Consider the following 19,768-nt stretch of genomic DNA (forward strand, 5'->3'; position numbering starts at 1 on the left):
GTGGAGCCGGCGGGCGGGAGCAGCCGGAGGGCAGCCCTCGGGCCGCCGCACCTGGGGCGGCTCGTCCGGCCGTGGCCGCCCGCCGTGGGGTCGGGCGTTTAGGTAGCGACTGGCTGATCCAGACCCTGGGGTGCTGAGCGTCCGCCTCGGAAGGACCTGGGCTCCCTCTCAGGGCTGCTTTTCTTTTCTTTCTGGGATCGCAGAGGGTTCGTGTACTTTGGGACCTTCTAGTTCTAAGATTCCATGACCTTGCTCAAGGCTCCTCGTGTTCATGGGCTCCCACCTGGTTTCTCTTTTTCATTTTCTTTAACCCCGTACTCGCATTATTAGCTCCAGTCACCCATTGCCTTGGTGTTCAATGACTGTTGAATGGGGTTAGGTGATGTCAGTGTCCTAGGAGGAGAGAAAGATAGGACTGGAGAAATTACGCCGTAGTGACCAAACTTTTTTTTTTTTTTTTTTAATTTTGGGAAGTTAGTTCGTGCGTTTCATTGGAGAAGAAGGTTTATTGCTCCCGAGCCTACTCTGGGGGAAAAAAAATGGTCATGCAAAAAACAATTACAGGGCAAAACAGTGGAATGTATTTAATGTGTTTCTCTCCCCCCCCCCCCCGAAAAAAACCCAACAACAACTAGAAATCAGTCACTTTTATGGCCATAATAAAATCTCTTCACTTAAGCATGCTTTCTGTTGATGCATATCATAAAAGGAATGGGAAATTGATTGCCCTGAGACGGCTTTTATTTCCCACATGTAAGAAAATGCTGTAATTTTCCTCTTTCTGAAGTTCTTAAATTGCCTTACAGTGGCCATGCTCACTTAGGAATACTCTGTTCAGGATCCTGCCAACTTCCAAATATAAACCCAAAGGGCGACTTACGCTGAAAAGATTAAGTACAGAGGGTTTTTTTTTTTTTTTTGTCTGTATGTATGTGTTTTTAATGAATCACAGCCTCTCTAACCTCTCTTACTGCTTTTGAAATAGGATTTTATCCACACAACTTTTTGAAAACACATTAACATATAAACAGTTCACCTATGTCTGTTGATAGACACTTTTATATTCTTATGTAAAAGGATTAAGTTATAGTATAAAAGCCTTTGTTAAATAAAGTCCAGCCTGGGCACAACTTTGATTAGTCTTAGAATTTAAGAACCAGAATATGTTTATACCCTCACAAAAGTCACTGTCTGTGGATTACATAAAATTACTTAATATTACTGACCTGAACTATCTGAGTTCTCTTCCCTCAAAAACTCTCTGAGAGGAGAAGGGACAAGGTTGTGTTGTACTAGAATGAGTAAGTGGCTGCTCCATCTACCCCAGCGTACTCAGCTGTGGTTATTTTAAAGCAAACAGAAAGTATGTCAAGAAAGGGAATTTAATATTGCCGTCAAACTGAGGACAGAGGAATGTCATAGTGGAATGTGGTTGGAGAAAGTACTTGTATGGCACGTATATTTAGAATTGTTGCATAATCTAAGTCAAATCAAAGTTTTAATCTGTGATAGTTTTGTAGTCTACCTACTAGTGTCAGTTGAAACAGCTTCCTATTCTTCATCAGTTTCCCATTTTATAACATCCTTAAGATCCTTGGAGAGGTTTACCTTTTGGAGATGGGGTGGAAAGTAAATATACATTTTTTTTTGCCCTTCCATAACTTAAAAAATTTTTAATGAGTGAGATTAAATAGATATTTTCTCTTGCAGGTATGTTGAAATGAATTCTCAGCTTAGATTTGAAGAAATAGCTTAAATTACATATTTATAGTATACCTTTAGATTGAAAAAATAAATTTGAATTATAGCAGTATTTTTGTTTGCTTACCTATCTGTATTCACTAATATTGTTAAGCCTTTTTTAGTGTATTTCACTTTTAATCTAAAAGTGAGAAGTTTCTTGAAGTAGCTGTAGCTTCCACTATTACATTGGAGCATTCATCAAACCAAATGACAAACATTTGCTAAAACAGCCATTAGGGTAGAGTGTGTATGCTTTTCATAGATTTCATTTTATCCTGACAACCCCATAAGCCAGATCTGTTGTTATACTTATTTTACAAATGAGGAAAATGAGGTTTAGCAAAATTTTAAAATCACTTTGCTCAAGGTTACATTAGCTAGGTTGTGGTAGAACTCCTCTCTCTTGAGCCTGTACTCTTAGCCACTATGTTATACTGATCTAGTTGTAGTTGAATGAATGAAAATCATTTGTGTTAGAAAAAACACATCCAAATTTGGATTTATTAGTTGGAGATTAAACTTTATGCACTCTGTGAATGCTTTGTAAACCTTGATTCTGTGGATTATATTTATCCAATAAAAGTAAAAAGCTTTAATAGCACTAGAACAAATCCACACTAGAATATCTATGTTTCTCATCCTTTCATTTAGCAATCATACTGTACATGTACTTTCTAATATATTCCATTTAGGGAGAGTTCCTAAAGCAAAAATTATGGAGATAAAGTATGTGTATGTTAGTGGATGGGTGTGTGTAGATAAAGGAGTAAGTAAAGAAAAAAAGTAGGAAAGAAAAAGATTTTATGTTTGATTTTATTGTTTGTATAGCTAGCTTTTCTGAAAAATGAGCTCGATAGATCTAGGCAAGTGCTGATCTCCTGGTAGTGGCTACTTAATAGTGGCTGTTATCTTGAAGTAGGTCAGAATCACGTATCATTGGTTCTTTTCTTTGTATAAAAGTTCCTATACAAAGTTTTCTTTGTATAAAAGTGAAAGTTCCTATACCAGTGACAATCAAGTTATGTTCTCTGCCCCCACCCAAGTAAAATTCTCAGAAAGCACATTCATATTCTTTATAAACCTAGAACACTGCAACTCAGAGGTAAAAGATAACTGAAACAAGAGCTGGCTATTTTATGAAATATTCAGCAGGGTTCTTATCACCCACCTCTTTCCTCTTATTGAGAATTAATATGATAATGAGCCATATTTATTTGTGGGAGCCTGTGGTTTATTCAGGCCTGCTAGGTGAAGAAAGAGTTAATATATTTGTTTAGAGAGCCCTTGAACTAAGTATAGTTCATGTTAATTCACCCCTTTTCATAGATGGTAGCTTTTAGTGTACATTCATGAACTAAACCTATATTAACCCTTCGCCGATGGTCCGTTCTTGTGCAGAAAAAGGAAATGATGAAAGGGCTTAGTCTGGATTTAGGCCCTGCCAACTCTCTATGAAGGGCATTTTTCAGGAATTTCTATTTGCAATTAATAAATCAGGATGCTCTTTTTGAAATTTCAGCAGGGGGACCAGGAGGGATGGAGAGAGCTACCCTAGGCTCAAACTAAAGTCTTAAAGCATCTTTGTAGTATGATTTGCTGCATTGTGTGGGAGGGTGTTTGATTTCCTGCATGAACTTTGTATACCTTTGGGCTAAGCATGCTTTTAAAATGAGCAGCGCATCTGGGAGAAGTAATACTAAGCTGCCATTTTTTTTAGAGCTACCATTTTAATAACACCTTACTTAATATATTTAATGGGACTTTTTAAAAGTCCCATTTATTTGATGTAAACTGAAGTTTTTATATAAACTGATAAAGGATATAAACTAAAATTTTATACAATTTACAACATCACTGAATTGGATCTCAAGTCATAGGCTAATTACAAAATAAACATTGCCTCTAATTTTTTTTCTAATAGATACAGGAATATACTGTTAATAGTTTTTAATTTGTCAACTAATTTACTATAAAAAAAAGCATCACCTTCTATGCTGTAAGTATAATTTTTTCCTACAGCAGAGTGAATCTTTGCTCCTTTGCCAGATGATATTCATTATCATGAATAGTCTTCATTAACAGTCATAAATGACTAAGAAGTTATAGTAATAATTGTCTTTTGTTTTTTCAAAAATATTCAAACATACCATGTTTCTGATTATCTTTAATTTTTAAGGTTTCACTTATAACTGATTATAAAACATTGGGGTTTATGAGAAATACTGGGCTTTTGCACATTTGGGTAAAACTATGTTTTTAAATCATCTTCACTATAAAAGTTGTAATTTTTTTTCTTTTTAGAATTTGATTCAAACTATTTAAATTTAGTATAGAGTTAACATTTTTTTTTAAATGATAGGTTTAATGAGAAAGTTCTTTTTTTTTAATTTTTTTTTTAATTTTTATTTATTTATGATAGAGAGAGAGAGAGAGAGAGGCAGAGACATAGGCAGAGGGAGAAGCAGGCTCCATGCACCGGGAGCCCGATGTGGGATTCGATCCCGGGTCTCCAGGACCGCGCCCTGGGCCAAAGGCAGGCGCTAAACCGCTGCGCCACCCAGGGATCCTAGAGTTAACATTTTTAATCACTATTGTCACTATTTGTATTTATAGTCCAGCACTAAATTTGTTATCTTTGTATTTTTTTACTTTGTTATTCTTTTTCCTTTTAATAATAAAATCTTTTTTTAAAGTGTCTTCAGGAATAGTCCTATTAGAATGTTGCAGTTGACACATACAAAAAAGTTTGTTATAGAAAATTGGTTTGAAAAGCTTTACAAATTTTTTTGACAGATAAATTCTCCCATACTTCACAACTAACTGAAAATTTGGATACTATAAAATTAAACTGATCAACATTAATGCTCCCATTTTAGCAATACTGAAATCTACCATCATATAGCAGAAAGTAAAATGAGATGCCAATGAAGAAAAGATGGAATCATCTATTCTTAATTGATATTGTAACATTTCTCCACTATATTTCTTAAGGGTTTATCGCAGTTGGCCATGTTGAATTGGTTGCTAAAGATTTACGAGATTACCGTGGTGCTTTATGTACTATTTCATTTTTAAAAATCATTTAGGACTTACTACATTGATTTCATGCCTTCTGGTGGGTTGCAGCCTGCATTTTGGAAAACATTGGTCTAGGAATATAATGAGTAAACAGGACAGTTGCTCAAGGTTAATAGAGAATGGTAGCAAAGCTCAAGTTTCATAGGGCTTAGTAAGCCACAATAAAAATTTTGGCAGGTATTTTAGGTGTGATGGAAAATCTTAACAATCATCAAGATTTTTGGGAATTGGATGATCTCAATTTAAAAAAAAAGATCAAAAAAAAAAAGATCATGCTGGCTGCTGGGAGGACAGTGGATTTAAGGGAGGGGCTAGAGCAACGTGGGCAAACTAGCATGCAAGCCCTAATTTTCTAAAGCCTGTGAACTAATAATAGTTTCTACATTTTCATTTTAAATGATTTGGAATAAGTCAAGAGAAGAATAATATAACATGAAAATTATATGAAATTTGAACCGTAGTGTTCACAAATAAAGTTTTATTGGAACACATTGGAATTCATATGTGTACATATAGTCTGTGGCCACTTCTGTGCTGTAAGGGCAGACTTGAATATTTGCAACTACGATAGTATGGCCTGTAATGCCTGAAATATTTACTGTATGGCCCTTTATAGAAGGACGGTGTTGACCCTTGTAATAGAGTATTGGCACCTATTTCAGTAAAGAGTCTATTACAAAGTTCAGGAAAGAGATGATAGTGGTTTTGACTGTGGGTAGCAATACACATGGATACAAGTGGATGAGTATGGGAACTATTTTGGAGAAGGGGCTGAGAAAGCTTGCTATTGAATTGGTATACTAGTAGAATTGATTGAAAAAGTTTATTTTTCCTTCCCCGAAAAAAGAATCATCTAGTCAAAAAGTAAACAGATTATGTTGCATTTCCTTTTATATATTACATTTTAAAAGACGGAAGATTTATGTAACTCTTAAAAAAGCAACTTCCATATAAAATGAAAAGCATTCATATATTTGTCTGACATAAAAAGGCATTTAAATTGTAATCCTTGCTCTATAACTAGCTTCTTGCTATGTATCTTAAACTTACTAACCTCTTTCTACATGATGCACTCATCCTAAATATTAATACTGTTCTGGGCTTAACAATATAGCACATTGTTTTAAATGGCTTGCAAATGTAAACTTAGGTGGAATACTTAGAAACCACTCTAGTTTTCTTTAGGTTCTGTGACTATAGCATGTAATTTTTCATTTGCATGAGTGTGTCACCTGTGGCAGGGTGAAACTTTTTATTATTTTTAGGGATGAAAATTACTTATTTCGTTTGTTTTTTAAGTTTCCTTCTCCCCCCCCCCCCCTTGAATAGCCTCCTGACTGTAATGGAAATAATAATAATAATTTGTCTTTGAAACCTAAAGTTAGAGTATCTGGCATTTGCAATACAATTACCCTTTAAACAGCAGTCTAAAGTTTTAGCACATGGAGCAGTTGTTTCTTTCCATATGCTATACCTGAAATTTATAAAAATTTTTAAGAATTGTATTTATATAATTCTTCATACTTTTCTGTCTCTGGCAAATGACTCACTAGATAATCTGAAAACCCTTCTGCTTCAAGTCACCTAAAAATGCCAGCTAACGTATAACAAACATCCATTTAAATGAACAGCTGAGCTTTCAAGAAATTAAGGAAACACTTATGATCCAAAAATAAGGAAAAGACTGAAAAACAGGAATATGTGAGCTAACATTTTGGCTGTTCTGTGAATGGGGCAGGAGTTAGTTATTGGTCCAGGCATTATAGGGATTTAAATTTCAATGCCCATATGGAAACAGGTTACAAGGCGTTGAGTTTGTACAAAGTAGGAAATTAGCACAACATCTATGCATAAAATCAAGATCCTTAAAGCACTGTACCTGCAGCAAAGAGGTTTATGAAGAAAAGAACCCATCCACTAGCACTGGGAGACTACAGAGAAAGTCGTAAGTAAGAATTTGCAGCTGTAGTCTTGTTTCCTTTTGGCTTGGAGTTTAATATTACCTACTTGATCTGTGAAAATGTAAACTGAGAAGTAAATATAAAAAGAATTGATAGGATTACGAAACCTCTGAATTATCCAGAAGAAGCAAACATAAAACATCCTTGATGTTTTCAAACTAGGCTGCCAGGATTCCCACAGTGAAGCTGCATGAAGCGGAGTTTGCAATGCCCAGTTAAAAATTCAGAAGACCCTCACCCATTCTCAAGAATGGGTCAGTAAACACAATTACATCCCTAAGGCCCTCAGATAATTATCATATAGAAATAAAAAAATAAGTGTTTTTAAAATTACTAAAATCTTAAGGAAATGAAAACATAAAAGATTTGGAAAGGAATCCAATAAAACTTAAGTAAAAAATAGTCATTAAAAAATGAATGGGTTAAGGGGATCCCTGGGTGGCTCAGCGGTTTGGTCCCTGCCTTTGCCCTGGGCGCAATCCTGGAGCCCTGGAATCCAGTCCCATGTCGGGCTCCCAGCCTGGAGCCTGCCTTTCCCTCTGCCTGTGTCTCTGCCTCTATGTCTATCATAAATAAATAAAATCTTAAAAAAAAAAATGAATGGGTTGGGATGCCTGAGTGACTTGGTGGTTGAGCTTTTGCCTTCAGCTCAGGTCATGATCCCAGGGTTTTGGGATTGAGTCCCACATCAGGCTCCCTACAGGGAGCCCTCTGCCTATATATCTCTGCCTCTCTGTTGTCTCTCATGAATAAAATCTTAAAAATATTTTTTAAAATGCACTAATAAATAATTGAATAAGAAATAAGTGGGAGATTTGAAGAAATTATCAAGAATACAGGAGAGAGAGGAATAATAAATCTTTAGAGACAAGTTGGAATGAGATGATCCAACATAATGTTTAATAGAACTTCCAGTAGAAAAAAGTAATATGGAGACGAAGCAATATTTGAAGAGATAGTAATGGCTGAAAATATTGCAGAATTTATGAAGGGCAGAAATTCTTGGATTCAGAAAGCCCAGTGAGTCCCTAGGTGAATAAAAAATTAGTCCTCACCTAGACACTAACATTCTCTTACCACTAAGAGGTGAAATAAACTCCCCTGAAATAAGGTTTTAAACATTTATTTTCCGGTAAGAGTGCTAAATTTTCACTGGTCTGTTTGTATGTTCACTATTAGTTCAGCTTGTAACTAAGAACTTTGCTTTGTGAAGTGTTTGATAAGTTTTTGTCATAGAACAAGAGTGTCTAAATATTAATTAGTAGGGCTGTGAGGAAAATATTTTTTTGTGACTAATTTTCTTCTTGAGGGAACTAAGGAAATATACCATCAAAAAACTACCATTCAGCTTCTTCCAAAATGTGTGGGGACTTTAAAGTCATTGGTTAAAAGTAGTAGTAAATTTATTAGAAGTTTTAACAAAAATCTGTTATTTTTCCTTCTTATTCACTCATTAGTTCAGTTTTAGGGTTCTTTCTACATCATGAAATTATTCATTTCTTTTTCCTTGGTTTGACTCTGATTGTTCTTTTCCTGTTTATTATTCATAGACTTTTAAGGAACAACTATATTTGCAAGTCATTTAAAATGGTTTATCATCTTAATGTTTCAAAAGTTAAATGGAGTAAAACAAAACCCACCTTGGTTTATTTATTTAGCACTTCTCTTTTGATTTATTCCACCCAATTACTGCACTAGCTGGTCAACAGACATATACAGTGGGCACTGGGTGAAAATGATAGCCTTTGTACTTACTCTCATTTTCCTCCACGGGTCAGCTGTTTTGATGTAGGCAGTCTGGAGTTAAGCAGAAGGTAATCCGCATGCTCCTGACAGGTCAAACTTCGCTTTGAAATATTCTCTCTTCAGCTTTACCAGCATTGATCCTAGTCCTGCCTTGGAGTTTTGTGAGCTAAATATTCCCTGGTAATGTAAACAGGTTCATTAATGAGATAAGGGGTGCGTGTGTGTAGGTATGTATGTATGTATGTGAGGTGTGTATGTATGTATGTGTTGCGAGAGTAAGGAGGAGAGGAAAGGAATTTCTGGCATCCTTCCCTCTTACTGTGTATACCTACTAGTATGTATACATTCACACTGCTTTTCCAAACTAGGTTTTCCCCTGTAAAACCAATTCTTACTAGCCTCTGCTTATTATTAGATCTTATTTTTAACCATTGTTATGTACCATTAAATGTGTTTACATATTTGAGATGTAAAACTTAAATCCTTTATGCTTCTTGTTTTTCTAGTTTTCCAGTCTGTACTTTTGGACATTCTTTATTGCTTTAAGTATCTTCTAAAAATTTCTCTCCTTATAATCAATCAGTTATGAATTTTAAACTAACAACTTTTATTTCAAACTGCACATTTAAAATTTTTTCTACTTTTTATGTTTGCAACTGATGTACATACTATTTCAGGATAAAGTTTTCAGCAGGAAATGTTCACATTTTCTTTGTACATTTCCATATACAAAAATGAGATTAGGGTTCTAAATTTTCTTTTAAATCAACAGGCTAAGTTTTTACAGTCATTCTTATCTAATATGTCTTAGATATTAAATTATGTTTGTATATTGTTATTTAGGTGACTATTATATGGTTAAAAAGATTTTGGAGGAAAACAGTTCAGGTGACTTGAACATAAATTGCGTAGATGTGCTTGGGAGAAATGCTGTTACCATAACTATTGAAAACGAAAACTTGGATATACTGCAGCTTCTTTTGGACTACGGTTGTCAGGTACAAGGCTAGATAATTCTATCCAGTAGCTTCTAAGTACTGTTAGATATGCCATGTTGTCTTCTTTCTTTCTAGTTTCCTTTCATCTCCCCTTCCTTTTTTCCTTCCTTTTTTTTTCCTTATCTTTCTTTCACCCTTTATTTTGTCTTGAGCCACTAAAAGTTTCAAAAACAAACCCAAAAAAAGCCTTTTTAAGAAAGTATGTTTTGACTTGATTTATCTTTTCTCTCCCAATTTTTACTTTTTCCTCCCTTAAGTGTTTTATAACAGCTCACAGAGGTAAATTATCATGACTTATTAAAGATGACTGTTTTTATTACTTATGATATTACTATTTATGTTATATATCTAAAAATAGTACAAGTGTTCTGGAAGTGTCAGGGGAACAGGTTGTTCTGTGGCTCATGTAATTTACAAACATAAGAACAAAACGCTCCTGACTCGCAATGCAATTTTCACTTTGATTTTGGTTTTCTCTTGTGAAATTTTTATTAATTTTTCCTTTTTGTCTGAAGTTTAGTGTTTACAATTAAAGATGAATAAATTTTTTTTTTTAACTGGAAAATATAGACCTTTCTGTTTGTCTTCCTATCAGTTCAGGTAGAAAAGCAGGCATGCATGTAAGTCTTGAAAGAATTCAGTCAAGAGATTCTGAAGGAATTTAATAATAATATTTTTCTTTTCTTTTGGGTTTACTTATGATGGAAGCACATGAATTCCAGCACTTTCCTTTTCTTTTAAATAGCATGATTGCTCTGTTGTAGCTTCAAATTAATGAAACTTTTTTATTTTGAGTGGCACCAGGAAGCACTCACAGAAAAATTTCAAAATATAAGTAGGTTAGTTCTATGTGCATTTTAATTGTGTGCATATATATATGCGTACTGGCTCTATGTACACATACTTAGAGTAGAAAAAGAAATTGCCTTCTCAGCAATTTCAGTTATCCAGAACATCACTGAGAACCAGAAAGTAAAAAAAATCTCTGAGCAGTAGCTGCCATGAAGTTTCCCATTTATGAACTTTAGTTATAGGAGTACTGGAGCCCTGCTTCAATTTTAACAAGCTTCAATACTTAGTCTTTATAGAGAATTAGAGGGGCAAGAGGGGCATGAGGGCTGCAGTGAAACAAAATGAGATACAGTACTTCTGACTCTTTTTAATAAAGCGGTCAACAGCATTACATATCTCATGATCTCTGAGTGAGTTGTATGTTAGAATGGTAATTAATGTTTATAACAATGGCCAGAGCAAGTAAGGAAAAGTTAAATTATATTCAGTACCTATTGTTTTAGAAGAAAGAAGAATGTGTATAGTACTTCTGAAAGCAGAAAACTTCCATCAAAATAGTTTAAATTTCAAAGTTAAACACTTAAAGGCATAAGCTTCAGTTACCTAGAAAATAAGGGTATAAAGAAAGATCCTAATGATTCTGGATAAATGAAGTATTATGGTATAATCATCATTTTTGTCTTTTTACATATATGATCCTGTGTATATAATAATTCTGCAATATACATTGTTCTTTCTCATGGTTCCTGATCATATTTGAACATCATAGCCAGTCTATATAAATGTTACATTTTATAGATCAGAAAACTGAGGCTCATAGACTTTAATGAATTGCCCAAAGTTCTAAAATAAGTGAGGGTAGAGCTAAGATTTGAGCTTTATCTTCTGATTGCAAATCCCATGCTCTTTCCAATTCACTGTGTTCTGTCTCAGGTTACCGCTGTCTAACCTATCAGTCAACAGTTGTCCAAGGCCTTTGGGTGTGATTGTGGAAATGAATAAGTAAAACATGAGTTCTGTACTAAAGGATATTAAAACTAAGTTGGTAAAGTATTGTTGACCCTTGAACAATACAGATTTGAACTGCATGGGTCCACTTATATGTGGATATTTTACAATATAGAACTGTAAATATTTCCTCTTCCTTAATGATTTTCTTAATATTCTCTTCTCCAGATTACTTTATTGTAAGAATATAGTATATAATACATATAACATACACAGTATGTGTCAATTGACTATGTTATTGGTAAGGCTTTGATCAATAGGAGGCTATTAGTAGTTGAGTTTTGGAGGAAGAATTTCAATTATATGGGGGGTGGGTACCCCTAGCCCCTGCGTTGTTCAAGGGTCAACTGTGTACATGTGAATTTCAAACCAATTAAATAATGCAGAAGTGTATTTGATAAGTGCTGAGTGGTAATAATACTTGACCCTTGTATATTACTTTGAGGTTACAAAGTGCTTTCATGTATTTTATCTTATGTTATACTAGTGGCTCTCAGTGGGACAATTTTGCTCCTCAGGGGACATTTGATAATTTCTGGAGACATTTTTGGTTCCACCTTTGGGGGATGGATCACTACTGGCATCTAATGAGTAGAGGCTAAGGGTGGTGCTAAACATCCTACAGTACACAAGACAGCGTCCACAATGAAGAATTATCTGGCCCCAAATGTCAATAATGTCACTATTGAGAAAACATGTTTTATACTTAAACTTTTGTACTTTACAGTAGATGTTTTGGAAGCAGAAAAGAGAAGTTTACTGTGGATTGAGCTATCAGGTTTTCATGGAAGAGTGTCAGTTGAGCTCAGCCTTCGAACATTAATAATTGCCAATATTTATATAGTGTTACTGTGTGCCAGGAACCTTAACTATATTCACTTCCTTAACCCTCACAACAGCCCCATGCGGTACTATTATTTCCATATTATACAGAAGGAAACCAAGGTACAAAAAGGTTAAGTAACTTGACTGAAGACACTCCACAAATAGCAGATCTGGAATTAGAACCCAAGTTCTGGCTCCAGAATCCATGCTTTTACCTCCTACCCAGAACTACTCTCAAAAATGTGTAGATAGCTCCAGCACAGGGGTTGTGAGGAAGGATGTTAACAAAGTCATGAGCAATGTATATTTTTGAGACAATGAGATGACTTAGCCTTTTTTTTTTTTTTAAATCTACGATAGTCACACAGAGAGAGAGAGAGAGAGGCAGAGACACAGGCAGAGGGAGAAGCAGGCTCCATGCACCGGGAGCCCGACATGGGATTCAATCCCGGGTCTCCAGGATCATGCCCTGGGCCAAAGACAGGCGCCAAACCGCTGCGCCACCCAGGGATCCCCTGACTTAGCCTTTTGAACAAAATATTTGGGTTTGATAGTAGTGGGAAATATCTGGAAAAATAACTAAAACAAAACTAATGAAAAGGACCTGAATGCCAGGCTAAGAAATCTGGGTTTATAGACAGTGGGGTCATTAAATGAGTTTTGAGAAAGGATGTGATGTGTCCAGTGATATGTTAGGAAAAGTGTTCTAGTGGTTGTGTTCAGTATAGATTGAGAAATGGAAAGTGGAGAAAGCTATAGCTTGAGTGAGCAGTTTTTATAGTAATCTAGATATGAAGAGGTTAAAGCCTGAACTATAGTAGCTATAAGAGAAAATAATGGCAGATGTGAAAGATGTTATGAAGGAAGAATTGATAGAACTTAGTATTTAAATTTGGAGGGGAGAATTGAAAAGCAGACCAAGATAATTTGGAGATTTTAAACATAGGTGGTTGGGAGAAGGATGAAAGAAAAACAGGAAGTTAAGTCAAGGTTGGGGCAAAGAAATGTGAATTTAGGTTTTAGCTTTGTTTATTTTGGGAATATCAGGCAGTCTACAGATGGAAATTATATCTTTAAGGAGAGATCAGGCTGGAGAGATACAGCAGTCATGGGGACACAGGATTATCACCTGCATCATAAAAGTGGTTGATATTACAGAGGAGAGTGAATGTCTGGTGCTGATTTTTTCTCAGGGAACATCTACATTAATAAAGGCAATAGAAGGAAAGAGTTCGATTAAAGGAGTTAGGGTAGTAGCATTGTGAAAACCAAAGGAGCAGTTTTAATATGTTGCTTAGAAATCAAAGAAAATGAAGGGGTAGGAAAGGCCATTGAATTTTGAAACTGGCATCAGTAAAGTTAGAGAAAATGATCTGCATGAGTTTGGGAAGTTTTACAGAGTGAGAGGAAGAAAAGTTGAGTGGTAAGAGAAAGACAAGATCAAGTCAAGATAGCAAAGAATGAGGAAGTATTTCATATTTTGGGAGATGGAGGCTAGGACTGATATTTCTGTAAATGAAGGCCAAGTTCTTATAGAAGTCAGAAGAGTACCAAATAGAATACCAAGGTGGAAAACTTAGCTTTGGAAAGGAAATAAGAAGCTTCTTACTCTGAGCCTAGAGGAAAGAGTATGGGAATTGTTGAGAAGACATTTTCCAAGGTGGGAAGGAATATAGCAAGCAACATCATTAATACACAATAAGTATATATGTTGAATAAATTTTAATAAGGGATGGTCATATTTGTGAGAAAATGAGAAGCAAAACTAATGAAGACATTTTGTCCTATAGATATTTTAAAAATAATCTAAAACTTTTTTTTCATTCAGAACTTCCTTTGATTTATATTCCATTTGTGCAGAATAAGTTAATGGTAACTCCTTATTTACATGAGTTTTTTACACAAATATTTTTATACCTGAAGCTTATCCTTTTAAGCATTGAAAGATTTAATATGAATCTTTCTTTATTCTTCACTAGTGTATCTGAATATAATTTAATTTTACCATAAGTGGTTATCTTTGAGAATATAATTCTTTTACTTTGCTTTGTGTAATCTGAAACTATTAACATGTTTGTCCTTCCATTAAATTGCTTCTAACTGCTCTGTATTGATAGTTGTTTTGCTATACTGATATTTTATCTTTTAGTAGTCAGCTTTTAGCAATTTTTTCTTCATTTCTTTCTACTTTTTTAGTTTCCTTTTAGCTGTTTCCTTATTAAGTAAAGACCTAAAGAATTCTTGGGAAAGCCAGTTATCCGTCATTTATAGACAACACTAAGTCTGTGGTTGACTTCTGGGAAGTAGTGCCCATAAAGTTAGTGACAGCTCAACACAGGTTTTTTTTTTTTTTTGTTTTTTTGTTTTTTTTTTTGAAATTTACAGTTGGATCCATGGCTATGTTTTCAGACAGTTGGAGTTGACTGGTGTTTTGACTTAGCAGTGGCATTACTGTAGTTAGGTTTAAAGGTTAAAATTTATCATAAATGAAATGTTTAGTAGTAATGAACACATAATTCTTTTTGTTTGCTTCACCTGACCAAGTATGGTAAAAATTGAAGAGAAATGTTTGCAAAGCAGAGGAATAATGGTGCTAGATTTATAGAATAGGCTACAGCCCAGTGAACCCTAAAAGTTTTAAGGGATTAAAAAATAAATTTCTCAATGGGGTGGGGAGTTTTTCCTATGGGAATACATAAGCAGTTCCTAGTGGTTGAATGTGGCCCCCAATTCTTTCTTTGGGGTACTTAGGCCTATTTTTAGATATCTAGATAAAGTCTGTCCTTTTTAGTCCTCTTTTTGACATCTGGATAAAGTATATGGAAGTTTTATTCTTTTCAGCTCCAAGAATACTAAAGATCTGATATAGTTTCATTTTCAAGAGAGAATGTTGATGTAAATGGTTGTTAAAGATTATAACAGTTCTTAAAATATACAGATAGAAAATAGGGTATTTTCTTAGGTTAAATTATTATTTATCTCCTGTTTTCCTTCTGCCTTTATGGTTTTCCTTAAAACAAAACAAAATAGAATAAAACAAAAAGAAACCCAAAAACCTGATGTCACAGTTGCCAAGTATCATAATAGAACTGTAGACATTGTTACAGTGTTGGAAAGTCCCAAATGCTCAGCTTCTATTTACTTTTTCCTCCTGTCAAAGTTAGAGTTTCAAAATGAGCTATAGTTTGGGAGTAAAGCTATAAAGTCACTTCTCCCTATTGCCTCTAAGGACATTGGTAGCTTAGTTTTTTGCAGCTTTTTGCTTGATAAGATTGCTAATATTAATGTCAAATTTGAAACATTTCAGTCAGCTATGTATATTTTAAAGTTGAGATCAGAGGGCTCCCCTTAACCTCATGGTTGCATTGATGATCATTTTTATTAGGTTGAATATAATCCTTTACTCATAGTAATAGTTCTTGGCAATTCCTTTAATAGATCTGGAATGTTAAAATTTTTTTGGTTCAAAGATCAAAAATAAAGGCCTTGAAAAAAAATTCAGCTTTAAATACTCCATGGATCACACTGTTCCATTAATAAACCCTTCTAGCAAGCATTTGTTTATTTATTTTTTTTTACTAGCTTATGCAGTGAAACCAGGACAGAAATTTGTGTGTATTAAGGTACACAAAAATAAGGCTAAGTCAAGCAAATGTACTATTTGGACAGTCTACATTTTTAAAAATGTAGTGTTACTGTACATAATACAGTTTAAATTTAAAGATAGTTTTATTTATGAATTAGTGAAAATAAATAGTTTACCTTTTTATCCTCCATTTTCATTTTTAACCTTTTTTTTTTTTTAAAGTCCGCAGATGCACTTTTGGTGGCAATCGACTCTGAAGTAGTGGGAGCTGTTGATATACTACTTAATCATCGACCAAAACGATCATCAAGACCAACTATAGTAGTTAGTACTCTTAAATATTTATTAATTTGGATTTTTAAACCAAATAGATTTCCTGACCCATTCCCATTTTTTCTTCCCCCAAATTTATTTTGTTTTAAAGAAATAGATTTTTTTAATCTGTAAAATATTGCCTTAAAGTAAGTAGACACTTGCAACAATAATTAATTTTGCTTTCAGGACACCTTTAAAATTAGTGATATTTTCATAAATTTGTCAGTGTGGACGAGTATTTTTAGTTTCGAGCATTCTATAGGTTAGGTTGGAAATACAGATTAGCTTCCAAATGGAGTTAGGAATTAAATATAAACAATGAAACCATAAAACTGGAAGAAAATATAGGTGAATGTTTAACTGATTATGAGTGGAAAGACTTTCTAAACATAAAAACAACAAAAATCATAAAAAGCAATGGCACAGCCTTTGGCTAGATAGAAATTAAATTTCTGGAGTTCAAACATCAAACAAAATTTAGAAAGAAAATGGAAAACTGGCAAAAGATATTTTCAACATATATCACAAATTCATAATCCTAATAATTGACAAATTGATGAAAAATACCAAAATCAGAAAAAGACTTGAAAAAAAATCTCAGAAAAGAAAATATAAGATATTAAAACTCACTACTAATAAAATATGAAATACTAATTTTTACTTATCAAATTAGCAAAGATTTATTTATTTTATTTCTTTATTTAAATTTTAATTGGTTAACATACAGGGCAGTATTGATTTCAGGAGTAGAATTCAGTGATTCATCACTTACATATACCACCCAGTGCTCATCACAAGTGCCCTCCTTAATACCCATCACACATCTAGCCCATCCCCCACCCACCTCCTTCCATCAACCCTCAGTTTGTTCTCTGTAATTAGTCTTTTATGGTTCATTTTCCTCTCTCCTTTTTTCCCCTTCCTATATGTTCATCTGTTTTTTTTTCTTAAATTCCACATGTGAGTGAAATCATATGGTATTTATCTTTCTTGACTGACTCATTTTGCTTAGCATAATATGCTCTAGCTCCATCCATATTTCAAATGGTAAGATTTCATTCTTTTTGATGACTCAGTAACGTCTTCTGTATTCATTCATCAGTCAATGAACATTTGACTTTCCATAATTTGGTTATTGTTGATAATGCAAATTAGCAAAGATCTTAAAAAATAATTATCATTGATGGCAAGGGAGTAGTACAGTCTAATAACAGGGTAGGTAAGGGTATTTTGGAAAGCAGTTTGGCAGAGTGTCTCATAAACAAGAAAGTGCTCATATTCTTAAACTTAGTGTTTCTTCCTTTAGGAACTGGCCAGAAATGGGGAGAAAAAAGTTAATTGTGATCTTATTGCAATGAAAAATCCATGTAACCCAATTTAAACATTCCCAAATAAAAGACTGGAAATACTATAAAAATTACATATATATTAAAATGGCATTTTTAAAAGAATATTTAGGAACCTGAACAAATATAACATAGGGAGTGAAAAAATGGGAGTAATAAACTGGACATACAATATGATCTGGACATATAATATGAGGTTAAAAACATGTACAGACAAGGAACTGAATGGAAATGTAGCAAAATGGTACCTAACAGCAGTCAACTCATTGCTAAAATAAGGATTTTTTTTTTAAGATTTTATTTATTTATTCATGAGAGACAGAGAGAGAGAGGCAGAGACACAGGCATAGAGAGAAGCAGGCTTCCTACAGGGAGCCCAACGTGGGACTCGATCCCAGGTCTCCAGGATCATGTCCTGAGCCGAAGGCAGAAGCTCAACCACGGAGCCGCCCAGGCATCCCAAGGATATTTTTTCTTAAACCCTTTTTCTATATTGCTTTTGTAATTAGAAAGGTAGTCACTAATAACCAAATTCTGCTTTAAAAATGAGATATTTGTTATATGTCAAAATTTAAAGTGAGGATGTAGTGAAACAAGCCATTTAAATAATTGCTGGTAGTGTAAACTGGCTATCCTCTGAAGAAAAAAATTGTTTTAAGAAAGAATTATAGGGGCACCTGGTGCCTCAGTGGTTGAGGATCTGCCTTTGGTTCAGATTCTGATCCTGGAGTCCTGGGATCAAGTTCTGCATCAGGCTTCCCGTAGGAAGCCTGCTTCTCTCTCTGCCTATATCTCTGCCTCTCTTTGTGTCTCTCATGAATAAATAAATAAAATCTTAAAAAGAAAAGAAAAAATTATAAATTAGTTGTGAATTATCTACCATTATCTGATCAGTGAGAAGTTCTGCTAATTTGCATACTTTCTCATATATTAACTGAAACATTTTGCTTTCATTAAGGTATTACAAAGTTTGTGTAAGCATGACTTTCTACAGAGGATAGTACCAAGTAGTTTAAGTGGTTTTAAGAAACCAACAGGAGCAGAGAAAAAAGGGCTAAGAATATAGCCCCTGCCAAATGATCAGAAATATCTAGAATTCTATTCAACTTTCTCTTTCATCTGTCTTGTAGTCACGGTTAGATTATGGTATACTTATTCCACCATGTAGCCTTTTTACCCTTTTATTTTCTTGGCAGGGAGGGTAGAGTGTAGAATGCTAGGATATTGGAGCAACTGACTGACATTAATTCATCACCATTAGCACGACCAGTCAACTCTTGAGTTTTAAGGCTCTGGCAGTGAGAGAACACTGCCAGAGAGAACACTTTGTATTTCATCTCTAATGAAAAGGGCTATCCAGCCTTGGCTTGAGTACTTCTAGTGATGGCAAGATCACATTTTAACAGCCCTAATTCTTTTTGACAGGCAATGTCAAATATTTTTATATACTTTTTTTAATCATTTCAGTGAATTCATTTTATATTTTTAGCTTATTAAAATTCTTATGACAAATTTTGGCTTTCAGATACAGGTGGGGTTTTTTTGATAGTATGTAGGTTATATTATGAACAGTGAAATTACGAATTTTAATCTTCTAATGTTTTTCATGTAGTCAAGTATGTTTTTTCTTTAGGAAAAATAAAGACATTATTTAAATACAATTTTCTTCTCTTTGTATAACCAGTTATAAAGGGGAGAAAAGAGCTAAATTTTTAAATAAATTCATTGATTTGAGGTTCCCAATAAATAAATGGGAACTATATAAAGAAACTATTCATAAAAGAAGGGGAAAAAACTACGTATGTCAGAAAATATTAAACTTAACCAGTAATCAAAGGAGAGTAAATGAATGTTTCATATTTTTTTTCATTCATAAATTGAGAATGACCATGCCTAGTGCTGGTGAGTAAACCTTGAGTGTGAAATGGGTACATTCTTATATTATTGATAATATAAACTGAAAAAAACTTTACTAACATATATAGTAAAAGCTCCAAAACTGTTCATCACCTTTAGAGCTATAATTGCACTTCAGGTGTTCTGTGGTTAATGAGTTTATCCTAAATTTCAAAAAGCTATATTCATAAAGATGTTTTTGGTAGTGTTATTTAAATAAGCAAAACAAAATATCTTGAACAAAGGTCTATGAATTTTCTTAAATTACATGCTAAATTCTATATATGAATTTTATTTCCCAGAAATTCTGGGCTGTAGTTTTTTGATATTATTAGAAGGGTCCTTGAATTTCAAAATATTATGGACCATTGTTTTTAATCATTGATGCCAAATCACTTATGCCAAAGATGTCCTTAAAAGGAAGTATAATAAAAGACTAGAAGGAGATATTGTAAAATGTGTTTTGCATAGTAG

General features: G+C 33.9%; 1 protein-coding gene across 5 annotated transcripts in view; it reads left to right on the forward strand.

The window, feature by feature from the left end:
• TRPC1 (transient receptor potential cation channel subfamily C member 1) overlaps positions 1 to 19,768 on the forward strand; it is a 65,944-nt gene that overhangs the window by 790 nt on the left and 45,386 nt on the right. For 2 of the 5 annotated variants that reach the window (XM_055321569.1, XM_055321568.1), the window contains exon 2: positions 9,372 to 9,526. The exons of 1 other annotated variant lie outside the window; for it this stretch is intronic. In XM_055321569.1, coding sequence (XP_055177544.1) covers positions 9,372 to 9,526 — 155 coding nt within the window. Of the gene's footprint in view, positions 1 to 9,371; positions 9,527 to 15,959; positions 16,062 to 19,768 lie in introns of all 5 variants that reach the window. 2 more of the 5 variants (XM_055321567.1, XM_055321570.1) reach the window with 2 other exon arrangements.

The sequence above is a fragment of the Nyctereutes procyonoides genome, unplaced genomic scaffold (genome assembly GCF_905146905.1).
Source record: "Nyctereutes procyonoides isolate TBG_1078 unplaced genomic scaffold, NYPRO_anot_genome, whole genome shotgun sequence".
NCBI lineage: Eukaryota > Metazoa > Chordata > Mammalia > Carnivora > Canidae > Nyctereutes > Nyctereutes procyonoides.